This window comes from Chiloscyllium plagiosum, chromosome 3 (assembly GCF_004010195.1).
Source record: "Chiloscyllium plagiosum isolate BGI_BamShark_2017 chromosome 3, ASM401019v2, whole genome shotgun sequence".
In the NCBI taxonomy this organism is placed as follows: domain Eukaryota; kingdom Metazoa; phylum Chordata; class Chondrichthyes; order Orectolobiformes; family Hemiscylliidae; genus Chiloscyllium; species Chiloscyllium plagiosum.
In genome coordinates, this window is record NC_057712.1 from 60,366,151 (window position 1) to 60,386,187 (window position 20,037).

The following is a 20,037-nucleotide window of genomic DNA, read 5'->3' on the forward strand; positions in this document are numbered from 1 at the left end:
TTAAAGGATTGGACATTCTGGAGGCAGGAAACATGTTTCCGCTGATGGGTGAGTACCGAACCTGAGGACACAGCTTAAAAATACGGGGTAGATCATTTAGGACAGAGATGAGGAGAAACTTGTTCACCCAGAGAGTGGTGGCTGTGTGGAATGCTCTGCCCCAGAGGGCAGTGGAGGGCCAGTCTCTGGATTCATTTAAGAAAGAGTTGGATAGAGTTCTCAAAGATAGTGGAATCAAGGGTTATGGAGATAAGGCAGGAAGAGGATACTGATTAGGAATGATCAGCCATGATCATATTGAATGGTGGTGCAGGCTCGAAGGGCTGAATGGCCTACTCCTGCACCTATTGTCTATTGTCTATTAGAGCTTGAGAAGTTAGCTACAAATGTAAAAGCAGATGGCAAGAGTTTCTATATAAATAGTAAAAAAGTAACTAAAATGAGTGTTGGTGCTTTAGAGAGTAAAATTGGGAGTTTATAGTAGTAAAGAAATGTTTTGTTCCCCACAGATACTGTTAGACCTGCTGAGTTTATCCAATACTTTTCTATTTTTATTGACATGAAAATAATTTGTTTTAAAAATATACAATTTGTTTTATGAATAATTTCAAATTTTGTTCTTTGAAAATCTAGACAGCCCAACTTCTGTGCTTGTGATGTAATTTTGTATTTTGTGTGATGTTGCAATTTAAATAGGTTGAATTTCAGGTTAATGACCTTTCCTCAGAAACTGGGAGAAGTTAGAGAAGTAATAGTTTTTGAGAGCAAGGTTGGTGGGGCAAGGATAAAAGAAAGGTCTGTGATAGGGTGAAAACATAAGAGATTGAATGACACAACAGTTACTTTTCTATGGCTAAATGGAAAGAAGATGAGACAAGAAAACAAAGAAACAAAAGTGAGCAGATGTACTGTTGACAAAAACAAACAGGGCAAAATCAAAACAAGATCAAAAAGAAAATAGAAGGGATGTAAGACATGTGAAACCTTTGAACTCAAAATTGCATCTAGAAAGCTGCGAAGTGTATTAGGCCAAGAGTAGAAATGTGAGTACAAGAGCAAAGTACAGAATTAAAATGAGACACCACTGGAAATTCACGTTCATGCTTATGGACTGAATGGAGATGTTCTACAATGTGGCCACCCAATCTGTGTTGGTCTCCCTACTATAGTGGAGATCACATTGTAACCAGTGAATACAGTAGACGAGAATGGAAGAAGTACATAGAAATCACAGCTTCACCTGGAAGGAGTGTTTAGGACCTAAGACTGTGAGGAGGTAAAGAGGCAGATGTTAAACTTCAAGACTGGAGTTTAAATTAATGTAGCTCAGAAATCATGTGTTGGGCAGATATGAATTTCTCACTTTATATGGTCTTACCTTTATTGGAACATACAGACAAAAGAATTTTAGCAGCGTGTTTGTTTATGGATAGAATCACAGTCAAACTTAATTTATGATCCATAATGGCAAACATTTGAGCAGATCACTGAATATTAATTGTGGTGGTAACTGAAGGGGAAATGGACATATGGGATTCATGGGACACTTGATGTAGAATACAGATGATTGAAAGTTTGCCTGTGAGAAACGAAAAGTTAACAGAGCAATCAAGAGGTAGATGAAGGCTTGGGGTGTGGGCAAGACAGAAAGTCATATGGTAATATGAGTAAGAAGAGCAAATCAGAGAAGGGAGTAAGATGAAAATATGATGTGATTAAAGAAACAGCTCTTTAAATAAACATTTATAACTGCATAAATTGATAGCTCAAACATTGTAGAACCCCTAAAATAATTTGGAAGAATTTGTATGCTTGTATCTAATAAAGATAGCTCACTTTGAACATTTAATTTGACTCTCAAGATATTCTGGGCACTGGGGCAACCCTCAGCCTTTATGATAAGGCTGGTTAATTTTACCCTCATCCCCCAGAAACACAAGGTTATTGGGGTTGGTCTGGAAGGTGAGAGGACTGGTAGCATGGAAGAGAAGACGCTGGAAAGGAAGCCTTTTTTTTCTGTTACTGTGGCATATTGTCACTGGTGGAAATTTAGCATCATTTTTGACCATCTGATGACTAACTGAGTCATTTAGTGACTGAATTGATGGTTACATCTATGCACCTAAGTATTTTGCCCACTTCAGGAAGACCGGCAGCCCTATGGGGAGACCACCAGGGAAATCCTTGTGGCACCAAAATGGGTTCCTGAGGAGCGGGTAGCAGTTTTGTTTGTGAGTTCCTTCAGACCTGAAATGGTCTTGTGTTGATTAAGATATCCACCTTTCTGGTCTAACTCAGTGAATTTTGCTGAATAAACAATTTGAAATTGATTACATTACAGTGACTATTTATATGTTACACAGTCCCTGATTTACAAACAGCCAACTTACGAATGCTTATACTTGCAAGTGAGATCCCATATGAAAATTAATTTTAATGATTTGACATGCAAATGTCCACTCATACTTACAAACAGCCTTTTTATATTGTACTGTATTGTGTTCTGACCTGTATACAAATCGATTTACAAATGTACTCAGGAACTGAACCTATTTGTAACCTGGGGACTGCTTGTACATTAATATGATCTACATTACTATAGAGATCGGTAGGAGCAGACCAGCCCTAGATCTGTTTCCTAAAAGCTCCTACTTTACACTGATCATGTCACTGTGATAACAGCACAGTGGTTGAAGCTTTCTGCACTTAATCAAGTATTAACCATTTCAGATCTATATACAATAGGGGGCATCCTTTATAGGTGCTTTTTGGCCCATGAAGGGGCTCCATGAAGACAGTGGCTATCCCACAGCAATACCATTGACCTTGCACTGTGATGTGATACTCATTGTCCTCTACCTCACCTAAGGAACCCCCTCCCCTAAACTTAATGTGTTACCACTGACACATCCTCATCCAGGAGACACACCTTTGGCAGTAGCAAACTACTGCTAGTAGTGATCCTACCAGAGATTCTGAGTTGTCACCTCTCTGAATGGCTGGCAGCTCAAGGACATAAGCTCAACTGGACAGCAGCCCTATTGGAGACATGTTAATTTGCTATTGCTAACAATATCTTTCCCCACCATCTCACTGTACACCCAAGCCCTAGTCAACATTTGTCTACCAGCCTGCTGCCCACATCAACCCCAAAGTAGTAACTTTACAGGTTAAGCAGCAAAATGCCACTCAGAAGCTAATCTCAATGCCTTTAAGTTAGTTTCAGCGACCTCAGTATGACTCAGCTTACTGAAAGGATTTGTGTTATTTTCTATTTGGTAAGAAGGAAATTATTCTTCAGCCAAGTATACCTTCATGTAATTGTGGGGTTTCTATACTGGATAAACACCCCGCCAATCATTATATTATTATTTGCTCAATTGCACTTGATAAGTTTTTCATAAGGAAATCATTAATAACCAAAAAAAAGATTGCCTTGCAAGTTAGCTGTTGTCATCAGTTCCCAGGGAAGTGAAAATTAGGTTTTGAATTTTTATCCTGGGATTCACTGCTAGAAAGACTGCTTACTTTAGTGTCGGAAGAAGGCAAGATCAGATTTTTTGATTTAATTTCAGATTTCCAGGATCCATAGTAACTTGTTTTTATCTCCAAAATATGCTGTAATAGCTAAGTGCTTACTTTTAGCATTTTATTACAAGAAAGTATGGAACGAGATAAATACTATTTAATCATTTAAACCTGCTCCTTGGAATGAGCTTTTACCATCCTCCATTAATACAAAATCAATGGTAATTTTACTCCATCAGCAACAGAAATAATTAACACCTTTGAGCCTAATTATGTGTGACAGAACCAGCTTTAGCACAAATGTAGTACGTAAGCATGATTTGAATGCCTGACATTTCTGTCACCTCTTTTGAGTTGGCACGGAATGATGAAAAACAATATACTGAACAAAGGAAATAAAGTGTAATTTGATTTCTGTTAAGTTTGTTTTATTGCTAAGAAGCAATTTACCTATCCAATGCCAGTAATTTAAAATAAAACACTGAGTTGACAGTGAATTAAACGTAATGTATAGTGAGTGGTGTGTTCCTATTGCATTACATTGAAACAAAAAATATTAACACATTGAGTGTGAGCAATTTTTTTATTTTACTAAATATCTTTATAAATCCAACTTTGTTATGAAACTGAAAATAAGCAATTTTCAGATGTAATATTATTCTTAACGTAGTCAGTTTCAGAGACATCCAAATGACTGATGCTACAGGATCTCCTGTGCATTAGTACTCAAAGGGTTAAATAAAATCACAAGATTAACTTACCAAAGAATTGAAGCTCTTTCAGTTTAGAGACACAATCATGTTCTGTGCGCATTGAATACACAGTTTGGAAGCAAAACAAAGTGTCTGGGATAAAAATAATTATTTAGAGAAGCAAATTATCACATGGCAGAAGAATTAGCTGAAGGTAAAAGAAAATCTATTTTGTATAATGTAACTTCAAAAAGGTTAAGAGTATATCTAAAGTAAAATTTATTCTACTGGTTCCATGGCATTCTGGATTGTAGTTCTGTTCCTCATTTGGTGAACTCACATTTGCAGTGTCTGTAAGTTCAGCTTGAGGAGCCTTTCAGTTTGTTTTGGCCACCCCTGAAAATCTGTAGACAGTAACTGTGTAAGAGATGACTCTGATGCCTAAAAGTAGATGACTGTTTCTTTAAACAATGGATGATTTAGAACACAAATTCATTGAACTCTAAGAACAAGGATTTTGATTAAATTATGACAGAAACCTGGAGTTAAAGAATGAATAATACTAATGCTTGATAAGGTTTAATTCTGTAACCTAATCTTTCTGTTCTAATTAGAATTTATTTTACATCTGTGTTGAACTACAGCTCCTTTTAAACAAACTTAGAACTTCATCTTGAAAATCTCTTTAAAACTTATTTATTTGCCCACTATATAATCTTCGTAATTCCTGATCAATTTCAATTGTGCCTCAGTGTCCCAACCCCATGTTCGTAGTGCCTCAGATAGTTTGGATGTTAAAACTGCTTCACATGTACAGGAAATTAAAGTAAGCCACTGCTAAATTGTAGACAATCCTCCGTATTCAAGCAATACAGGAACATTCCAACAGGGCCATCAACATAGAATTTGAAATTCTTAATGTTTGGACTTTAGAGCATAAATGTGTGAAATGTAGAAACAGGAGATTTGGTCATTTTTAATGTATCAGCATGTGTCTGTTATTGTAGTTAAACTTGCATTGAGTGTTTTATTTTGTACAAGCTAAAAAAATGTTCTCAGTGAAGATTTGTTATTTCAACTCGATGACCATTGGCGATTCAAGTCCAAGAGGCTGGGAATGAAGTTTCAGAGAGTGAAGCCAGCACATAGTAATTCTATCTGTCTTCCCTGGTCTCATGCCATGAATCTGTGAAAGCGATGGGAAGAAAAACAAAATTCTAGCCAAAAGAATATGGTGGGCTATGTCAAAAGATAAACATGTAGTTAAACCTATAATACAAGATTGATTATTAATAGAAAACCTAAAAGACAATTTGATAACCTATTTGAACATTAATTTATCAAATTTATTCATTGTATATTGTTAGTATTTAATTAATCGGATCTGGGGATAAATGTAAAACTAACTGAAGGGAGATAATAGTGTTAAAAAGATCTTCAATTTTTCATTGAATTAAATCCTGAGAAGGGTACATTCAATCAAGGATCCTCTCCTCTACAGCGTGGGGTCAGGATTCCATAGCAGCCAGTCTAGGCTGTAGAGCTCACAACTAGACAAATGTATTGTGAAGCAGGCATTTCTCAACCAGAGCTGCCTGGTGAGACTGTTTAAGAGGACTGGCCACAGTCAGTCTTTGGGCCCATCCATAAAATCTATGGCAAAAGGGTGAGGGGGTGCAGGAAAGCCACTGCCTTCGGAAAGAAACTTGGACATGTATTTTTTGGGATTGGAGGCTGCAGCCTGCAGGTGTAGGCTCACATAGATGGGTTGAATGGGAAAGTGGGGATGTGTGAAGTCAGAGGGGCTCACAGGGAGGACAATCAGGAAGTAGATCTGGATGTTTGATACCTTTCCGACACGTGGAGATGGAAACCAGGGCCCAAAAATCTGCTAGTTGCCATCATGCGAGAAATTAAAACCATGCAATGGAAAAGAAAATGGCTACAATCTCAACCAGAGTGGGCAGGATAAGTATCTCAATCTGTGAGGGATGGGTCCGCTATACCCACTGATGTGAGGCTCTTTTAAATGCAAAAATATTAGACACTGATCCTTGAACTGTACAGTAAGCAAAACTATGTGGTCCCTAATCTCTTGGCTGCCTGTGTGCTGAAAACCTCCTTGCTCAGCTAAATGGAAAGAAGATTGGCAAAGAGTCATTCTCGTAGAGATGTACAGCATGGAAACAGACCCTTTGGTTCACCTCATCCATGCCAACCAGATATACTAAATTAATCTGGTCCCATTTGCCAGGAAATACTAGGAGGGTTTAAGGTTGTGGGATGCAATTTTGTTTTGACTGCATGTGATGCCAGTGTCTAAGATTGTTACCACGCAGCTGCAGAGTGCTCAAAATAGTCAGTGTATACGAGTAATTTTGGACTTTTCTAAGATAACTGTAAGTTATTTTCTAATTTCAAATGGATGTATAGGTGGATGCAAAATACTGTGCTTTATTATGTTAATACTTACTTTATTATGTTAAGATTTATAAAAGTACTTTAAAATATCAAAGGCAATAATTGCATTTCCCTAATTGCCCTTGAGAAGGTTGTGGTGAGCTGCCTTCCTGAATCACAACAATACTTGCATATTGGAAAATATTGGAGTAAAGATTAAACTTCAAAATTTGCTGAGAATTTGTCAAATAGAGAGGAACCAACTACAACATGACATAAATCATGGGTAGTAGAACTGACAGACAAAAGCTAAATGGAATTTAGCAAATGAACGAGTGAGCTGGTGGACTTTGAAAGAAGACAAAGGGTCAGCCAATATATATCCAATGGAACAGTTTCAGAGATGAACCTGGAGATTTGTGTGCACACATCTTTGAAGGCGTCAGCAAAGCAACAGGAAACTTGGGCTCCAGAAATAGAAATATTAAGTATAGAAGCAGGGAAGTGAACTACTGCTGGAATATTGTGTCCAGTTCTGGACCCCTACTTTAGGAAGAATATGGGGTCCTTGAGAAGGTGAAGAGAAAATATATCATGGTTCCAGGGATGAGGAAATTTGGCTACACAAATAAGTTGGAGAAACTAGGTTATTCTCCTTGAAGAAAGAGGTTGAAGGGTTATTTGGAACAGGTGCACATGACAGACTGGGGGATAAGATAAACTTTTTTCCCCCACTACCATATAGAAAAATGACTACAGGACAATGACTGAAAAGTTTGCACAATAGATACAGGAGGGATGTGCTGAATAAAAAGAGTGGTAATGACTAGACACTTGAGGAAAATAACTTGCAGACCCATGGGATGGATCAGCAGATGACAATTTCCTGGATTGCTCTAGAGACAGCCAACATAGACTTAATGAGGCAACTGGCCTGCTTCTTTTTTGTAATGACTCTATAGACTGAATTTTCTGTTTGGGAATAGATATTAGGACTTGGAATTGATTCCATGTCCTGAACCTGTCTCCTGAGGGGAAGTCACTCTGTGGGATTTTTGTATAGAGAGTGCTTCCTTCATGACACTGAGACAGATTTTCTGACCAATTAATGGAATGGACCAGCTCTAGATGTTGAAAGGAAAATTAAAGATCTTCCAGACTGAGATAAATAGCAGATTGCAAGTAAAAGCAAACAACAGAGAGGATGCTTCAGCATGGAGCCTCCTTACTAAAAAGAATGATAGTAAAACTTGTGAATGATGCACATTGGTCCAGCTTATCTTTATACACCAAAACTGCGCTCCAGTGCAATCAGTACATTCATTTTCAATTATGGATTAATTAACGGTCTTTCCTTCTGTGTTCTCACCATGGTATTGTGGGATGGGATGGGATGGGGCTGTAGGAGATGTGGCCATCGGGTCCCTGTAACCCTGTAGGTGACAGTTTGCCTGTCTTCTGCCTAGACAAGAAGCAGGGAATACCTCTCAATCTGCTTGGATTAGACAGCAGACACCTCTGATTTCCACTGGGTGCCTGCCTCAAGGCAGTTAAATAACACCCAGTTGCATTGGAAAGGTGGAGAACATCTAGAACATCCCAGTTGGCCTTCATTGACAGTGCTTCAGTCATCTCTTAATATAATTGGTCAGTCATCTCACAGGGTTTCGATGTTCTGCTGGGTCCAAAACTGCTTCTGCTTTGGTTATGGTGGAATCACATAGAATACAAATGTTATTATCAATGTTTCCTTTATTATGAATAAGATGAATAATGATTAAATGATTTACTTTTGTAATGTTGATTGAGAGAAAGATGTTGGCCAAGACAGTGAGAAAACATTCTGTTCTTCCTCAAAATAGAATCAGAATCTCAACCTTGGGTTTTTAATGCACTTAGGACCTGGAAGAGGACTTGAACCTGGGACCTTTTGAATCAGAGGCAAGAATGCTACCAACTGAGCCCTAGCTGACTTACTACTGTGAATGGGAAAGAAGCATGTGACTGATGCTGGCATTTTCAGACCCCATTGCTTACATTCTGAACCTTGGCAGGGTCCCAAAATCCTGCCTTATGACATACCAAATCACATGTCCAAAATACTGGTCACAGGTAGTCTAGTAGAGAACAGATATATGCAGAAGCATGAATGGATCATCATAGCTGTATTTTAAATAAAAGCTGAAAGAACTGCAGATGCTGTAAATCAGAAATCAAAACAGAAACTGTTGGAAAAAGTCAGTAGATCTGGCAGCATCTGTAGATAGAAGTCAGAGTTAATGTTTTGGGTCAATTGACCCTTCCTCAGAAGCTTGAAATGTTAATTCTGACTTCTATCCACAGATGCTGCCAGGCCTTTGGTGCTTTTCCAGCAATTTCTGTTTTTATAGCTATATTTTATTTGACCAATATTTGTCACTCACCAATTTATGCTTCTCAATTCTCTGTCAGGCATGAGGAATTTTATGATTTGTTAATGGAACCACCAAAAACATTGAAAGTAACAGGTTCCCTTTATTAAGCAAACTATTGACTTCAAACTCATTTTCTTTCTTTAATTGTTTCACAGTTACTTGTAAACTTCAAATATTAAAAAAAATCAGTTGAAAGTGTTAAACTCCCAATAGTTGTACATTCTTATGTAAATAAAACTACATAAACACTACATAATTTCTGCCTTAATAACTATACTACTACTTTAAATCAAATATTTCAGCAGGTATATTGGGAAGCCACCATCTAATAGTACAACTATGAGCAAGTTGGTAAAGGACTCCACAATGCTGACAGTGGATGCACATATGAAAAACAAAAAAGAAAATGTGCTTTTACACACTAGGCTCGACCACCTATACCGCGGCCACCGTATTGTCCTTTCAACATTACAGCAACAAAGTACAAATGTAACAGAGGAACTTGAGACTCTGTTGAACCAAAAAGCAATACTCCAGAAATGTAAATTAGATGATTTAATTATGCAACTAAAGACTTTCAAAAAGGGAGACACAACTGAGATTACTTCAAATGGGGATGCAACAAGGGGAGTGAATTGTTTACTTTTTGGAAGGGCTAAAACAACTCCTTCAACAATGCTGAGTAATTTACAATCTGGACAGCGACGTGAGAGTTTGCTGGATACCTGGGCTGGTTTAGATGGGAGAACCAGTCCAAATTTTTCCTTTCAAGATGAATTAGGTGGAAGGTTTTCCACAAGTCAGTACATGAAGAAAATGCCTCACATGTCTGCTTCAATTCATACTGTTTCTTCAAGGCCTCCTGGTTTAAGGAGATCCAAGTCAATTGTATCTTTGGGAGGAAATACTGGAGATGGTGGCAATGGCCAATGTTTGACACACAAAGAACTGCGTCGTATGGCCAGCATGGAAAACATTTGTCAAAAGGAACTGGAGAGACAGAAGCTTGACCGTTTGCAGGAACGAGAGCAATTCAAGAAGTTCCTGGATGAGAAGATGCAAGAGAAAGTGAATGACTTTATAAAGACATTGGATAAAAACTTGAAATAACTTACCTATAAATATGTTATATTTGTAGACCATGTTTGGGATACACAAATCAACAAATCTCATCTGGGAACCCAATCTGATGAATTTTCTGTTTTAGATGCTCTCAGCTGTGTTGTATTTTCCAAAGTTTACTGTCATTTTGTTTTGTTGCCTCAATTTTATGCAGAGAAGTTCCCCACCTCTATTTACTAAATTTTAGATAAGAATAGATGAAAATGCTGGGCCAATTATAACATACCTCGCACTATTGATACTGCATAGTTGAAATGTGATTTGAAAACTGGTGACTGTTACATACAGGAATTGCAGCTGTTTTGAATCATTATCTGGTATGCCTGTCAGAGGAACACAATAGAAGACCTCAATCTCATGTTAACTGAGGTTCTTGGCACACCTTTTGTTTTTCATCACTTAATCATAAATTTCTATGTATGGAATAGTTAAACAACCCCAGAGTAATCAACTTGCTTTGCCAGCTAGAATGGAATTTTGTACAGATCACAGTTTCCCAAATTATTTTCCAGTGTGCTCCATTCTAACAATTGAAAATGACAATGATCCCAGATATTAGAAAAGCAATGGCATAACATTCAGTCTATAATTATTGAGGTTCACATATCATACAATATTGTATAATAGGAAATGAAAATCTGTATTTTTAAAGTATTTTGTAAAATGTGTTAATATTTACTTATATAGGTTTCAGCCAAGCTCTCCACATTTTCCATTGATGGAAGGCTCAGTGAAGTTCCTCTACCTTTCACACCCACAACAAACTGTTCCATCCTTACTACCATCCTCCATACAGTAATCAGTTTCTCTTCAGTCCTCTCCCATACGCACACATTAAGATCGGCTCCTCTTATACCACCATATACATGTACTCCACCAATGACCTCTTCCCCTGCCCTCAGTTGTCAGTCCCTGTGAAGCGGACTTGCCATTACAGAATGGCTCTACAGCATGACCCTTCACTTCCTACAGATCATTTACATACTTGTGTCCTGAACAGCAGTAAATATTATCATTCTAACATGCCTTTACTACCTAAGGACATTTAAAAAAAATTGTGAAGCTACTTGGATATTTCTCAGATATCTGCCAAAATAGTACATTATTGCAAGCTGTTCTCATACTCGTCTTTCATAATTTTTCTTTTTTTGCACAATGTTTCTGAATGCTTCAAACAATGTCAAATTCCCATTTTGTTTTGAAAATAATATTTGGCTCTTCTGTTTCTTCATAAATATTTTTGTCTTCTAATGCCAAAAAAATTTAAAAACCAGCAGAAAGTCATATAGACTTTATATATAGTTAAAAAATAGAAAATAACATTGTGTGTATCTAGCTTATATAGACTTCATGGCTTCAGAATGTTCCCAAAGCACTTTACAGCTGTTTTTGTTTACAAATAATGTCAGAAAATCTTTATGTTCACACAAACAGGTAGGGGGAACTTCATTTCTTTTGTCTTATCCAACAGATGGCATCTCTGACGATATATTGCAATGAAGTGTCAACTTTAAAAGCCACTAAATTAAGTAGCCTCTCCCTTTTAAAAATTTCACGGATCATTCTTCTGCCCACTGCCAATGAGTGATAGTTGCACCATGCATTATTATCATCTGCAATAATATGTGTGGAACCTCATGAAAAATGTATGCAGCCCAGATAAAACAGGGATTTGGCATTAAAGACTCTGAGCTAATTTTTCCTATATTTATGTGCTGAAAATGTATGAACTATTTTGAATTCCGGTTTTTGCAAAATATATTCAGTTTCAAGTTAAGACAATAATTTATGGCTGTAATGTCTTAAAATTCAAAAAAGACATAAGCATTTAAGTCAGTGACTATTGAAATCAATCAAAACAATGAAACAATTCTATGTGAAGGAAGAGATCCACAAAAAAAAAATTAAGAAAGGTTGAATATGCTAGGGTTTTTCTTCTTTCAATAAAGGAACACTTAGACATCACCTGATAAAGTTCTTTAAAATGATGAATTGGTTTGACAGAATAGATGTGGAGAAGATTTTTTTTCCACTTGATAGAATCAAAATCTAGAAGCAATGGATATTAGATAGTTTACAAAGAAATCTAACAGCAAAAGTGAAAATTGTCTCTACTCAGAAAGTAATTAAATTGTGGAACTTCCTACCACAGAAAACAATGGATTTTAATAGTTTCGACACTGTTAAAATAAAAAGTATAAGAATGAAAAGTAAACAGATAAAATGCTAAAAAGCTCAGATGAGGTATATACAATGAGACAAAATTCATATTTAGAGTGGAGTAAGTGCGGTGGCATAAAGGTAATATCCCTGGACTAGTAATCAAAGCCCAGATTAATGTTCAAAGGGCATAAGGTTGAATTCCACCATGGTAGCTGGTGAACATAGAACAGTACAGCACAGAACAGGCCCTTTGGTCCTCGATGCTGTGCCCGTGAATGAATTTAAACAAATACACATTAGTGGCCTTGTTTGAATGCAGTATATGCTGTGCAATTCTATGTAATAACAACAACACAGACAACAATGTGATTTTCTGACAAAAATGCAATAATTTAATTACACAGAAATTAGAAGACATAGAGGATTGAGAATTTTCAGCTTGTGAATGGTATGCAAAAGCTATTTTACACTAGTTTGAATTGTACTTTTATCAGCAAATTCCCTCTACAGATTTCTACAATGATTTACAAGGCTTGCTAGCTATCTTGTAATAAAACATTCACTGCACATATGCAATAGAAGTAAGTGGAGTAGAGTCTGGAAGTAGACTTGATTTACCAATTGGTCTTTGCCACATTCTGTGTTTTTTCTGTTTGTAGCACGAATAAACCAAAAAGCCAGTCTTTGTTGCTTTCATTTACCCTTTGACCTAAAGTAATCACCTAAAATAAGGAAATAGATTTTTCTTAGATAATTTATTTTTTCACAACAGTAATGTAATCATGCTATACTCATGTACAAGGCACTTAATTTACTCATACAAGCACAGAATGCTGGAGAAACTTAGCAGGTCTGGCAACATCAGTGGAGAGAAATAAATTTAACATTTTAAGTCTAGTTTGACTGTTCTTCAGAATTTATTTATTTCCGTATGTTTGTGTAGGTTGCACTGCACAGTCTAAAATATTTATGAACTGGTAAAGTATAATGTTTTCTGTGATGAAATTACCACAGAAAACTGAAATCTTTTTACAAATATGCTGCCTAGATTTTGTTTTGAATTTAAATATTTAACAAAACATTGAAAAAATATTTTTTAATACTTATTTATTGAAATAGTAATATGTCTTCAGAAAAATTGACACTAATCCTTAGACTGTATCATTTCCCATTCTTTCTAGTCTGGGCAGCACCCATCTAACATCAAACCAAATGCTTGGCTTTTTGTCATTCAACCAACTTTGTGTCTAATCTGTTAAATTTATTGTTCTTTTATGAGCTGACTGATAGAAGCCATCTTCAAGAGCAGGAATGGAGATAAGGAGAAGGCCTGTCAATCTCAAGGCATTGATCTCAACTCTGGCAATAATCACTAGGACAGAAGGAAAATGGGAGAGAAATACCACTTTCCTTCTAATTATGGTCAATTAAACTAACTAAAAAGTAGTTAGAAGCTAGTGAAAGTCAGGGTGGAATACTTAAAGGCGAACACAGGTTTCAGAAGCTGTCAACTCACTTTATGATCTGCTGAGAAGAAACAGATACAAAGTAAGGAGCAGATAAGGCTGCCCTATTATGTCAACCATTGAGCAGGCCATCAGCTTCTGAAGGTGTGGTACTGGGGCCCAGACTGATTATGGGGTACTGCCCAAAGCCCTGCAACATCCTCAGTCATTGCACTGAGTCTGCTGTGCTCTCCTTTACATGGCCTTCCAGAGAGAGATATGGATCTTCAAGACAATGAGACAGTGTGAGGAATGGAGATGGAGCAGATCTGACAGATATTATGGAGCAGATTTCAGGCAGCAAAATTGCAATTTAAAAGTTGAAGATGGCAGAGTTTGACAGAAGAAAATCAAAAGGGCATGTGTAAAAAGTCAGGAAAGCTTTCAATTTTCCCACAAAACCATCACATTGACTACAAAAAAGCAGAAAAAGCCCAACAAGCAGTTCAGAGATAAAGCATTGCGACTTGTCAGAATTTAAAGCTTTAGACAAAGTGAAATAGAATGGAATTGTCATAATACAGAATCAAAACCTGAAATGGACGAAAATAATTATGTTGCCATACCGGAGAGTTTAATAGCTTGTATAACAAGGACAAGGGAACAACATTTCTACAGTGCAGAATTGTCAAATTCGGTAAGCTGAGAAATAAAACACCATTGATTCACTGCAACACGAAAAGCTGAAAAGTAAGAAGATCAAAATAACATTGATATCAGCAAGATGAAAGCTTAAAAAAAAAGCAGATTGCCAACAGCGTTGAGAAGCTGCAGAATTAAAACAACTTTAAAGGAAAAAAATATAATTGAATTAAGGAGGTAATGGCAGCAGAAGTAATATTACGCACAAATGAATGAAACAGAACACAGGAGTGGACATCTTGGAAAAAAACTATTTTTGCAATTCAGAATTGCTTCAAAATTAAATACTAAACCAGAAATTGAACAAATGCACACACTACCATTTTCAATAGCACACATAGCTGATAGTGTTATAAATCACCAAACTATGAAAAAAGACACATATACTCTTGAAAATACTCTTCAAACTTTGATGATAAATTTAATCTGATTACAAAACATCTCAAAAGGGCAAAATAGATCATAAGAGTTCTCCATTCAGGAAATACCTGGATAATTTCATTAATTGTCCCTACAAATTAGTGGAAAATTATGACAATGGAGCTTTGAAATCTGAATTCATAACAGATAACAACAAATACTAACAGTGAATGTCAGTGCTATGAACAAAAAAGCCTCACATTTATTCATGCTTTTTTGTAGTTGCTTTCATTAAACCATTCTAATTTAGAGCAATCAGTCTTTGAATGCCGTCAGTTTCTAGTAGATACATTGGTTGAAATCTTCCAAAATTTCAAGAATGTCCCAAAGCTTGGAAAACCGTAAATGAAATATCACCATGGAAGAATAGAGGAACACAGAAAGCAGGAAACTATAGGTAAGCCAGCGTATTATCTATTTTTGGGAAAATGCTGCAGTCTTTTTTGAAGATGCAGAAGTAGGATACTTAGAAAATCAAATTACAACCAGGCATTGTCAAAATAAATTTTTTGAAAGGAAAATTGTTTCATAGGTCAGGATCAATATGATAAATAAATGGTATAATTTACTTTAAATGGTAGACACAACAAATGCTTGTACAACAGGACTTTAAAGCAGCCGCATCACTCCCTACAAATTTGTGGCATCAGTAGCTGCAAAATTTCACAAAATGCAGTTGATTGTTCATGCAGAGCAGGTCAAGAGCATTATCTGACAATATCTTTCGTTTTTTCCACAATCTGAGTTTCATAGAAACAATTATCATCAACAAGACACATTGCAAAGAGCTTTCTCTCCCTTGGGTCATAGCAGTCCTGATAGTGTATCCCTCATGTGTACCCGTCTCATGGTTTAACCACATGGTTGGAGGGTTTGACCTAAATGGAGAGGCTGAATAGGCTGGGGCTGTTCTCCCTGGAGTATAGGAGGCTGAGGGGGGACCTTATAGAGGTTTATAAAATTTTGAGGAGCATGGTTAGGGTAAATAGACAAGATCTTTTCCTTGTGTTGTGGGAGTCCAGAATTAGAGGGCGTAGGTTTAGGGTAAGAGGGGAAAAATTTAAAAGGGATCTAAGGCACAAGCTTTTCATGCAAAGGATGGTGTGTGTATGGAATAGGCTACCAGTGGAAGTGGTGGAGGCTGGTACAATTACAACATATAAAAAACATTTGTATGGTTATATAAATAGAAAGGATTTAGAGGGATATGGGCCAAGTGCTGGTGAATGGGACTAGATTAGTTTAGGATATTTGGTTGAGATGCACGAGTTGGACTGAAGGGTCTGTTTCTGTGCTGGAGATCTATATGACTCGATGACTCAGTTCTTCTGCATTTCCAAGCTACTCAAGCATATTTCTGGTTTTAGATTTCTTTTTGGATGGCTTAAAATTACATCAAAATGTTCTTGACTCCTTTTCTGTAAAATTAAAAAATCTGACTTCTTTCTGAGAGAGAACTGTTTCTCTTCCTCACAAGAATTTGGTGTGCTTTTCTTTCTGCTTTATCATTGTGTCTAACTGATTTCTCTGCAATTGATGAGAACTGTTAAAAGCCCTTTTAATACATTTCAAAATGATGATGGACTTCAGAGATATTTAAAAGAAATTACAGACTTTCATTACTGGAATACAGGTCAAAGTCATCACACAGGCAGCAGACAAAATGTTAAACATTACCAAAGATGTGTTGGGGTCCTATCTATTTCTTATAAACCAAAATTGCATTGTACAGCTGTTTACATGGGAGTACTGGCAATCTAAATGTGGCCACCTTAATAAATTGTAGCGAGTGGATATTGGGTGAGATACCAAAGCTAAATCAAATTTGGAATGTTGATATTACTCTTGCAGTGTTCACACTGAGAAATGGGAAGACCGACAAACTTAGTTTTCCAATACTCACCAAGTTTCTCCGCAGCTTCAACACACACGCTTGGATACATTCCCTCCCTGTAAGTGGCACAGATAACATATGATCCTGTCTTTACCAACACCAGACCAATATTATCCTGTTGAAATAAACCAACTACCAGTTACTAAACAGTTTAATTCATAACATAACATCAGTTTTGACACAGTAGTTCAGAAACAATTGCTGATTCATAAATAAGCCTTCACAAAAGGTTATAAAATTTATATAATAAATGTTCATGCCCTATACATGTTTGAATTAGCATTTTAAGATTTTACCCTGCTAATCCTTTTAAATAGTCCAGTTTAAATTTCTGCCTGTTAAGTGATGCAATTGAGCAAGACCTGCATTTGCAATAGCACAAATTGTTACTCATGGATCATCCCTACTATGTTACGAACTTTCAATGAAAACTTTCAAAAATTGGACACAAATAAGCTATTAAGATGGCATATTCTGTTAAAACTTTAGGCTTTTGAATCACAAATGTATCAAGAACTTGTGATATTGGGACAGGCATTAAATAAAACAAAGAATAGATGCTGGAAATCTGAAAGAAAAGCAGAATATGCAGCTGAAACTCAACAGGTGTGATAGTGGCTGTGGAGAGAAAGCAGAATTAACGTTTAAGTCCAGTGACCCTTCTTCAGAACTGAGTGAGATCCAGCTTGTGGTGTTGCTTTAAATTCAGAGTGTGTGAATGAGAATAAATAACTTTATGTTAACCTCACTGAAGTTATTTATGTTGAACTCACTTTCCAAGGGTTAGAAATTCTCTTCTCTTTCCATCAAAACATACTGATCATGGCAGAAAAACAGCACATACATTCTATCAGTAACAAGGATGAGAAGAATTCACTGAAAGGTCCTGGTGTTTGCTAACCTAAGAAGTAAACATTCCCTTTGTTTTAAAATACATCATTATTCAAGGTCTCTCTGTCAGCTTTGAGGGAATAAGCAAAAGTTTTGAACTCAACAGTTTGAATTCAACGTAGCTTCTTTATTTTGATCACGTTAAACAAGAATCATAGCCGAATCTTACTTTTTTTGGTTTGAGTCCAAGTTGTGTTCAAGGTTTTTGAAGGAATTTCCACTGCAAGGCCTACTGAGTTTTCTAGCCGTATCTGATAAAACTCACCTCAGTAACACCTTACCCTTCCCCTATGGCATTAGTCATGTCCGATCTAAGCCCCATAGTATCATGTGTCATTCCAAAAACAACTTACCACTTGGTGATATCTCGGAATCCAATGGCATTTCTTGAATCCGTGTCATCAACCCTGTGTGATGATTACTATCCCCCTTGATTTGACCAAAGACTGCTAACAATCAAGACAATCTTTCTGTCTTTGTGTTTGCACTAAATGGAAAGGCAAGGCAAGGCAGAAGACATTTAAACCTGGTGTCTCTGGCTAAGAAGTCAAAGCGCAAAAGAGGAAGGCAAGGCAGTAATGCTGTAAGCATCTGAGTAGCTTCAAAATGATTGAACACGATGAAAGCGAGTGAAGAGCCTGGAGATGCGCCCTTGTTCCTTTCATGAACTGGGTGCATATGCCTAAGCTGACAGTGTATTTTAAACTGCATTACAGTGATAGTTGCGAGTGCAGCCCAAGGTCTAGCATTGAAGTGCAGAAGTGTCTTGCAAATGGATTGGATATGCCATGAGAGTTCGCACAGCTACCATATATCAGATACCAATATCTTTGGATGTAGGGTGTGTATGTGTGACTGTGCCCATGAAAGCTGCCCTGAGATGTCCAATATGGAATTCCTTTGGAGCAAGCAACACGCTGAAGTCAGCAGGTACAAGCTCTGATTTTCATGTCATGTTTTCTCAAAATCTAGCTTGTTTGACAAGTTTGATTTATTAATGAGATGATTTTGGCCAGAAAATAGACATTTCACAAATAATAATCCCCTTAATTGACTAGTGAGAAACTCACCATCCATTCATAGAAGGCATAAAAGATGCAGCAAGATTTTCTCAATGTCAAGATTGGCCTTGCTGGACTTTTCGTGCCATTCTTTCAGAAATCTCGCCATGATCTATGTTACTCAGACCCTATATGATTCTGCCCAATGTCTTTGAATTAGACAGGTTTGTGAATGCCTTATGATGTACTAATCAGATCTATGGCATAAAGATCTCTATATTTCATTGAGACATCATGCTTTACCCTGTGTCTATTATTGCAATAATTCACTCTAGAGAATGTAACACATTTTGTCCAGCTGAAATCTGTATCTACAAGGATTTGTTCAGAATGGAATTAAACCTCTGGGGTTAAATAAGTAGGGGATGAGCAATCTATTATTAATAGATATGACAAGCCACTAGATGACCCTCACCCTTAGCCAATGTAAAGAATTAATTTGGAATTTTTCCTCATAAGGAATCAGAAACTGTCAAAAATACAGATAACCATTGAAAACTCCTTGGCACAGTTCCATAATTACCACCGTGAGATACAGTTCAATTTTACTTTGGAGACTGAATAAGAAAGACTTTGCCTATGCTGTCAGCAATTTAGCAAACCTATGACTTTCATGATAAGTAGTCTTCAAGTTTTCTTCACTGCTTTTTGTGAAGTTAGGCAGAAATTTAAAAAGGAGGTCCTCAAGGGTAGTAATATCTGGATTACTCCCAGTGCTACGAGCTAGTGAGGGCAGGAATAGGAGGATAGAGCAGATGAATGCATGGCTGAGGAGCTGGTGTATGGGAGAAGGATTTACATTTAAGGGTCATTGGAATGTCTTTTGGGGTAGAAGTGAGCTGTACAAGAAGGATGGATTGCACCTAAATTGGAAGGGGACTAATATACTGGCAGGGAAATTTGCTAGAACTGCTCGGGAGGATTTAAACTAGTAAGGTGGCGGGGGGGAGGTGGTGAGGAAAGAGATCGATCTGAGACGGGTACAGCCGAGAACAGAAGTGAGTCAAACAGTCAGGGCAGGCAGGGACAAGGTAGGACTAATAAATTAAACTGCATTTATTTCAATGAAAGGGGCCTAACAGGGAAGGCAGATGAACTCAGGGCATGGTTAGGAACATGGGACTGGGATATCATAGAAATTACAGAAACATGGCGCAGGGATGGGCAGGACTGGCAGCTTAATGTTCCAGGATACAAATCTTACAGGAAGGATCGAAAGGGAGGCAAGATAGAAGGGGGAGTGACATTTTTGATAAGGGATAGCTTTACAGCTGTGCTGAGGGAGGATATTCCCGGAAATACATC

At 37.1% G+C, this 20,037-nt stretch overlaps 2 protein-coding genes across 8 annotated transcripts in view; one reads left to right on the forward strand and one right to left on the reverse strand.

Moving 5' to 3' along the window:
* Positions 1–4,349: 4,349 nt before the first annotated feature.
* On the forward strand, positions 4,350–10,664 carry LOC122543975. 2 transcript variants are annotated; one of them, XR_006310224.1, is made up of 2 exons: positions 4,350–4,434; positions 8,483–8,756. XR_006310224.1 is itself a non-coding variant. In XM_043682987.1 (2 exons), exon 2 carries the CDS (start codon positions 9,374–9,376, stop codon positions 10,142–10,144), a length of 771 nt encoding a protein of 256 aa, XP_043538922.1. In that variant the 5' UTR covers positions 4,351–4,434; positions 9,337–9,373; the 3' UTR covers positions 10,145–10,664. The 2 variants fall into 2 exon arrangements, 1 of the variants encoding a protein (XP_043538922.1); XM_043682987.1 differs by lacking the exon at positions 8,483–8,756 and adding an exon at positions 9,337–10,664 and having other exon boundaries at positions 4,351–4,434.
* A 2,069-nt stretch (positions 10,665–12,733) lies between these two features.
* The window catches only part of pfn4 (profilin family member 4), a 28,723-nt gene continuing 21,419 nt past the window's right edge, over positions 12,734–20,037 (reverse strand). For 3 of the 6 annotated variants that reach the window (XM_043683038.1, XM_043683017.1, XM_043683032.1), the window contains exons 4-5: positions 16,790–16,895; positions 12,737–13,041 (exon numbers count right to left, since the gene is read on the reverse strand). In XM_043683038.1, the coding sequence (XP_043538973.1) occupies positions 13,013–13,041; positions 16,790–16,895 (135 nt within the window). In that variant the 3' untranslated portion in view covers positions 12,737–13,012. Of the gene's footprint in view, positions 13,042–16,789; positions 16,896–20,037 lie in introns of all 6 variants that reach the window. The other 3 variants (XM_043683002.1, XM_043683011.1, XM_043683025.1) reach the window with 2 other exon arrangements.

What these genes read in the sequence shown, in the direction of transcription:
- LOC122543975 (XM_043682987.1), top strand. Translation starts at nt 9,374, where the DNA reads ATGAGCAAGTTGGTAAAGGACTCCACAATGCTGACAGTGGATGCACAT.